The 7,121-nt window shown below is 34.4% G+C and overlaps 1 protein-coding gene across 1 annotated transcript; it reads left to right on the top strand.

Annotated features, from left to right (window-relative positions):
• The first annotated feature begins 299 nt into the window (after positions 1-299).
• On the top strand, positions 300-1,825 carry LOC114750562 (ervatamin-B-like). Its single transcript, XM_028939158.1, has 4 exons — positions 300-780; positions 1,050-1,282; positions 1,369-1,494; positions 1,607-1,825. Exons 1-4 carry the CDS (start codon positions 300-302, stop codon positions 1,823-1,825), a joined length of 1,059 nt encoding a protein of 352 aa, XP_028794991.1.
• The last annotated feature ends 5,296 nt before the right edge of the window (positions 1,826-7,121 follow it).

The following is a 7,121-nucleotide window of genomic DNA, read 5'->3' as shown; positions in this document are numbered from 1 at the left end:
ATGCACCAATCAATTCCATGCTAAACTTAAGATTATTAACACTGCACCAATTACGGACGTCGAACATGTTCTTCTACGTCAAGGATGGGTAACGTGTTGATGATAAAATCAAAGGACTAGTAGCGGGAAAATGTGAACAAATATCATGAGTCAAGTGAAAAAAAATATTGACTTCAACTTGTTTCGTTTTCTTCTGCAAGTAACAAGAATTATACTATAAATACCTCATGGATGAATTCACTTCGATGCAAGCTTATTTGAAGTTTCATTTCTCAGTAACTGAAACAGCAAAATAAAGCATGGCTTTCTACACTAGCATGTCTCAGTTCCTGTTTCCCTTGATCTGGTGTTCTATCCTGATATGTCTCTCTTCAGGATTCCCTACCAGTGAATCATTAGTTTCCCCTTCAAAGCCTGAACAAGACTTTGAAATGTTCCAGCAATGGATGGCGGAGCATGGAAAAGTCTACCCAAACTCTGAAGAGAGCAACACTAGATTCCAAATATTCCAAAGGAATCTCAAGTACATCACTGACACAAATGCCAAGAGATCCAATTCCTCCGGTGCCTATCGTTTGGGACTCAACAAGTTTGCTGATATGAGTCCTGAGGAGTTTAAGAGAGTATACCTCCGTCCCCTGGAGGTTCCGACCACCATCGCACGGGCTACCTCTAGGTCGGGATATATGCAGCAAAGCAATTCATGTGAAAATGCACCTTCTTCCATGGATTGGAGGCAGAAAGGAGTTGTGACTCCAGTTAAAAACCAGCAACAATGTGGTGAGTTGCTCTTGTATATATATTTTATTGAAGAACATAAACTTAAAATACATGCTATAAGGACGAGAACATAAGTTCAAATCTTAAAAGCGCACTTGTTAAGAGAGCTTTAACGTTAACCTTAATGTTCTCGATCCAATAGAAATTAGTCTATAGTTCAAAGTGACTTAAAAATACTCTGTTATACCGAATAAAATACATGCTATACTTATATTATTCCTTGGAACCTCAATGGGCTAATACGTTGATTGATGTTTCATGGTTCATAGGAAGTTGTTGGGCATTCGCAACCACTGGGGCAATTGAATCAGTGAATGCAATAAGAACCGGAGAACTGGTTCGCCTTTCTGAACAAGAACTTTTGGATTGTGACCTCACCAACCATGATTGTTCAGGAGGATTTCCCATTACGGCCTTTAAATGGGTTGTCGAAAATGGTGGGCTCAGTAAAGAAGATGACTATCCTTACATTGGTGAAAGGGGTTATTGCAAAGCTGAAAAGGTTTGTTTCTTTAGTTTGTAGAGATATTAAAGTATATTTATATACCTTTTCCTCACCTGATTTGTGCTTTCTTTATGTTCCTTCAGCAAAGTGTTGTGAAAATAAATGGCTATGAAAGTTTAGAACAGTCGGATGATGCTCTGTTGTGTGCCATCGCTAATCAGCCTATTACGGTGGGTTTGGATGCAACACCACTTCACCTTTATCATGATGTAAGTCTTAAGTTTAAACTTCGATCTTTTTAGTTTTAAATTCGATGGTTAATTAGTTAACCATCAATCTTATAAATTCTTTCTAATTATTTTTGTTTTATTATTTTGCCAGGGGATTATTGATGGTGAAAGTTGCCCGATGGGAACTCAGCCAAATCATGCAGTTTTGATCGTTGGATATGATTCGAAAGATGGAAAAGATTATTGGATTGTGAAGAACTCATGGGGAGAAGATTGGGGAATGAACGGATACTTCTTGATTCAAAGGAATTCAAATGCACCAAATGGAGTTTGCTCTATTAATACTACCCCTTCATACCCAACCATATAGACTAGTACATTGAGTTACCAACGATCTCCCGTCAATTTCTTATTGGTGTTGTCATGAACTCTTAAGTATGTCTACCCCAAATTCTAAATAAAGAGTCAGAAATTATTAGTTATAATATTTTTCTGTATTTGTCATCAGAATCCTACTCAGATTTATGAATTTTACTTTTGATAGCATATTACTTTAATTTTAACGAATAATACAAGTCTATGAGAAAATATGCGTATCTTCTTCTCACCTCCTTTTATGTGCAAGACAAAAAATGTGCACCTTATTACACACACCACCCCCGCAACACCTACATCGCTGACAAACCTATGTTTTTATATGCATTTTTATCTATTTTTGGTGGGTTTTTGTCATTACTATTGGTCCTTAATTGCATTATTTGAGTTTAATTCACATTAGGGTGCTTTAACTTAAATTACTGCATAATAAGGATAAAATTGTCATAATTATGATTAATTAATTTTTAAGAACAATTAATGTTACCTTATTCTTGAATTGTAGTTGCAGGTTTTTGATAGATTTAAAAATTTAAAAAATAATTAAAAAAGAAGAAAAATATATATAAAAAATTTTAAAAAATGAATAGTAAAAAAAGGTAGGAGCAAAACGCTGCATGGGAAAGGAACCAAAAAAAAAAAACAAAGAAAGAGAGAAAGCACGAGGAGGCGTCAAACTGAACAGAGGCGACTTCATCACCATCTTCTTCTCGGCGGAGCAGAACGAAGGAACAGTGACGGCGCACACGAGCAGACAGCAAACTAGAGGGAGAAAACGAATAGCTCGACGCGCCATCCATCATCTTCTTCTTCTCCTGCTCGACATGAACAGAGTGCCAGCAGCATGAAAAATTTAGCGTGAACATTCCATGGAAGCTTGTAATAGAGCATTGATTGTGGCATTTTTTATGGCAAACCGTGGTTAGAGCTTAATAATTCTCCAATTCAACAACAATGGCAGGAGCTCGGATCATCAAAGGGGAGTTTTAGTTACTATAATTTCCTGTCCAATAGTTATGTAACAATTCCTAGTTCTTAGGATAGTTATTCTGATTATTGAAAAATTTTTATTGTTAAATCTGATTATATTTGGAGATTATCGTGGCTAGATTACTATTTAGCATTTGATATTGGGTTGTTTATAGCTTTAATTTCAATTATAATGTTGTGGTTATAACATTTGCATTGACTTTGGAGTTAATATATTGTGATTTTCTGATGTGGCTTGTAATCTTGAATCATATTATCTCTTGCTAGCTTTAATTTCTGTTGTTTTGGATTTAAGAGTTCTAATTAAGTATTGGTTTTTAGCATCCTTAATCCCATTTTACTATTCTGGTTACAATTAGTAAGTTGGGATTTTAGGAAAATTTTTTGTGACAATTTGAGGTGGCTCGATTGTCAAATTTAAAGCTTAATTACAATTCTTAATTCATTGTTTTAACTCCCGTCTCTTTTAAAGTGAGGATTGCCTGCGTTGTTAAATTGGAGGATTGATTATTATCATTGTTATTCGTGTGTTTCATTTTCATTTCTTTCATTTTCATTCATTTTAATCACTTTTATGTAAAAATTAAAAAAACGGTATTTTAATTTCAATTTAATTCATGGTATTTAATTAGTAATTATCAAATCAAAAATTCTTTTTATAGTTTATGTTACTTGCATTTATTTACTAAGATTTAATTTTATTTTCAGCTCCTCAAAGTGAATACAACCTGGATTGTGCACTATATTGCATTAATTCAGTTACTTTTTAGAGTAACCCCAAAGCGACAAATTAAGGACATTATTTCAAGTGGCGCCGTTGCCAGGGAGCCAAGAAATTGGTTCCCTAGTAATTGGGGTTCATTTGTTAAGCTTTTTTAGTTTTCATTTTTGTTAGTTTTTTTTACATTTGTTTTAGTAGTTGGCATTTGTTTTTGGTTTTTCATCGCATTTCTTTCATTTGCATAGAAAATTTCTCAAAAAAATACAACTAAATATCTTGATTTTTCATTTATTTGCATTTTAGTTAGTATTGCATAGTTTTAGCATTTAGCATCATATAATTGCATTGAAAACTTTAAAAAAATAAAAAAGGTCTTTAGATCCTTTCATTCATTGCACATTTCATTTCTTTTTTTTTTTATTTAGATCTTTTCTTTTTCTATTCTCATATATGTACACTTGCATTTCATTGCATTCATCTGTTTTTGCTTGAATCTTGTTGTGCAAGTCAATTTTGGACTTTGCTTCTAGTTGGTTGATTGTTTATGCCAAGAAGGGGTATGTCTAAAACCCTAGTTCCTTCCAATCCTGAGTTTCAAAGTTCTTTAAGGGAAGTTAAACAAGACCAAGCGGTAGAAAGGATTAGAGAGATTATAATTGAAGAGAAAAATCTTTCACATGAGTTTGACTTGTCCTCTAGTGAATATAGTGCGTCTAGTGATCCTGAGATTGAATTAGACAATTCAGCTGGTCTAGATTTGGTGGTTGACTTAGGTGACATAATATAAACCATTAACAATCCTAATAGTAACAACTATGGTGGTAATGACCGAGGGGGCAATGGATATAATGGTGAACATGATAGAGTAGGTGAGAATAATGGAAATAACCCTAGAAGAAGAACTATTAGGGAAGCCACTACTTCTGATGCAAATTATGATCCTTTTAATGTTGCATGCTGACAAACTCAATTATTTTTATATATTTTGATATCTTTTATATGGGTTTTGTCAACTTAGTTGGTCCCTTTTTGCCTTAATTGATTGTTCTTTGATTCATTTTGAATTATTATTTTATAGGGGCAAAATTGTCATATTTTGGTTTAATTGTGACTAATTGATTTTTGAGGACAATTAATGCTACCTTATTCTTAAATTTTGTTTGTAGGTGAAGTTGAACTTCCCTTAATTGGCGCTTTGGGGTTACTCCAAAAATTAACCGAATTAATGCAATATAGTGCACAACCCGGGTCGTTTCACTTTGAGGAGCCGAAAACGAAATTAAACCCTAGTAAATAAATGCAAGTAACCTAAACTATAAAAAGGGATTTTTTATTTTGAAAAAAAACTGTTAATTAAATACTACGAATCAAATTGAAATTAAAATAATTTTTTTTTGTTTTTATATAGAAGTGATTAAAATGAATGAAGATTAAAGAAATGAAAATGAGACACACAAATAACACTGATAAAAATCAATTCTCTAATTCAACAACTCAGGCAATCATCACTCTAAAAGATGTGGGAGTTAAAACAATGAATTAAGAATTATAATTAAGCTTTTAATCTAACAACCGAGTCACCTCGAATTGCCTCAAAATATTTTCCCAAAAATTCAAATTACTAACTGCAACCAGAATAGTAAAATGAAATTAAATATACTAAAAACCAATGCTTAATTAAATTCTTAAATCCACAACAATAGACTTAAAGCTAACAAGAGACAATATGATCCAAGATTCCAAGCCACCTTAGAAAATCACAATATATTAACTCCAAAATCAATACAAATGTCATAACCACAACATCATAATTGAAATCAAAGCTATAACAGCTCAATGTCAAATACTAAGCAATAATTCAGTCACAATAATCTTCAAATATAATCAGATTAAGTAATACAATTATTTTCTAATAATTAGAATAACTATCCTAAGACCTAAGAATTGTTAAACAATTATTAGACAGGAAATTAAAGCAACTAAAACTCCCCTTTGATGATCCAAGCTCCTGTCATTATTGTTGAACTAGAGAATTGTGAAGCTAGCCACGCTTTGCCATCAAAAATGCTATATTCAATACTCTATTGCAAGCTTCCATTGAAGAACACTGTTCACGCTGTCAGCTCCCTGCTTCGTCTCAGCCGCCAACCAGCTCGCTACTGTTTCGTTTCGGCGTCTTGTTCTGCTTTTTCGCCGCCCAGCGTGTTCAGCGTCTTTCTCCGCGCCGCTTGCGTCTTTCTCCGCTTCAGCTCGTCCTCTCCCCTTTTGCTTTGGTTAAAGATGATAATAATATATATTAGGGGTGGAGCAAAACGCAGCGTTTTGCTCCCCCCTTTTATTATTTTATTATTTTTCTTTTTTTTTAAATTTATTTTTTTCTTTTCTTTTCTTTTTTTTTTTAAGTTTTTTTTTTATTTTCAAAATCTTCTAAAAACATGCAAGCAAAAATTCAAAGATAAGGTAGCATTAATTGTCCTCAAAAATCAATTAGTCACAATTAAACCAAAATATGACAATTTTGTCCCTATAAAATAATAATTCAAAATAAAACATATTAAATCAATTAATCAATCAATTAAGGTCAAAATGGACTAATTAAGTTGACAAAACCCATATAAAAGATATCAAAATATATAAAAATAATTGAGTTTGTCAGTAGGTTTTTGGAAGATTTAAAAATAAAAATGAAAAAAATAATAAATAAAAAAGAAAAAAATAATTAAAAAAATAAATATATAATATAATAAAAAGAGGGAGCAAAACGCAACCCAACCTAATACCCCATAATTCTATTCATCACCAGGAGAAGACCTGGGAGCACAGACGAAGAAGACGGACGTGCGAGGGAGGCTGCGAACGGAAGACCTGGAAAAACAAAGCACACACGAAGGAGACGAACACGGGAGCTGAGCGACCTCATCACCTTCCTCTGTTTTCTCCAATCAACATGAGCTGGGACGAAACAGAGGAGAGACGCTGGATGAGCACAGACGGCGTGGGGTCTCTGGGAAAAACAGAGCAAGGCGCGGGAGACCGAAGCACGAACACGCCGAGTGAGCTTGGAGGCGGAAGACATGAGCTGAAAACAGAGTTGGACGACGTGAGGTGAGACGCTGGACGAGCACAAACGGCGCGGGGTCTCTGGGAAAAACAGAGCTAGGGCGTGTGACGGAGATAAACACAGCAACACAAGGACCAGCGTGGACGAGCGGAAGAGAGGGAGAGAGGCAGAGGTCGACGACGTCATCTTCTCCTTCTTCACTACTGCATCAACGTCTTCTTCACTGAATCAGAGGAGACCAGCAACGGCGATCATCTTCTCCTTGCCGCCCAGCTCGCGTTCCGTCCTTCTTTCATGGCAAACCATAACAGAGCTCTGATTACAGCAATTTTGATGGCAAATCGTGTCTGAGGTTCTATAATTCTCTAATTCAACAACAACGGCAGGAGCTCAGATCATCAAAGGGGAGTTTTAGTTGCTTTAATTTCTTACTCAATAATTGTTTAACAATTCCTAGGTCTTAGGATAGTTTTTCTGATTGTTGGAATAATTGTATTGGTTAATCTGATTATATTTGGA

This window comes from Neltuma alba, unplaced genomic scaffold (assembly GCF_004799145.2).
Source record: "Neltuma alba isolate B1F8T4 unplaced genomic scaffold, ASM479914v2 tig00006530_pilon, whole genome shotgun sequence".
Taxonomy (NCBI): Eukaryota; Viridiplantae; Streptophyta; class Magnoliopsida; order Fabales; family Fabaceae; genus Neltuma; species Neltuma alba.
This window is presented reverse-complemented; position numbering and strand designations above follow the sequence as displayed.

What these genes read in the sequence shown, in the direction of transcription:
- LOC114750562 (XM_028939158.1), top strand. Translation starts at nt 300, where the DNA reads ATGGCTTTCTACACTAGCATGTCTCAGTTCCTGTTTCCCTTGATCTGG. An exon ending in TAAAAACCAGCAACAATGTG is followed by an intron (nt 781 to 1,049) that starts GTGAGTTGCTCT and finishes CATGGTTCATAG; the next exon opens with GAAGTTGTTGGGCATTCGCA. An exon ending in CACTTCACCTTTATCATGAT is followed by an intron (nt 1,495 to 1,606) that starts GTAAGTCTTAAG and finishes TTATTTTGCCAG; the next exon opens with GGGATTATTGATGGTGAAAG.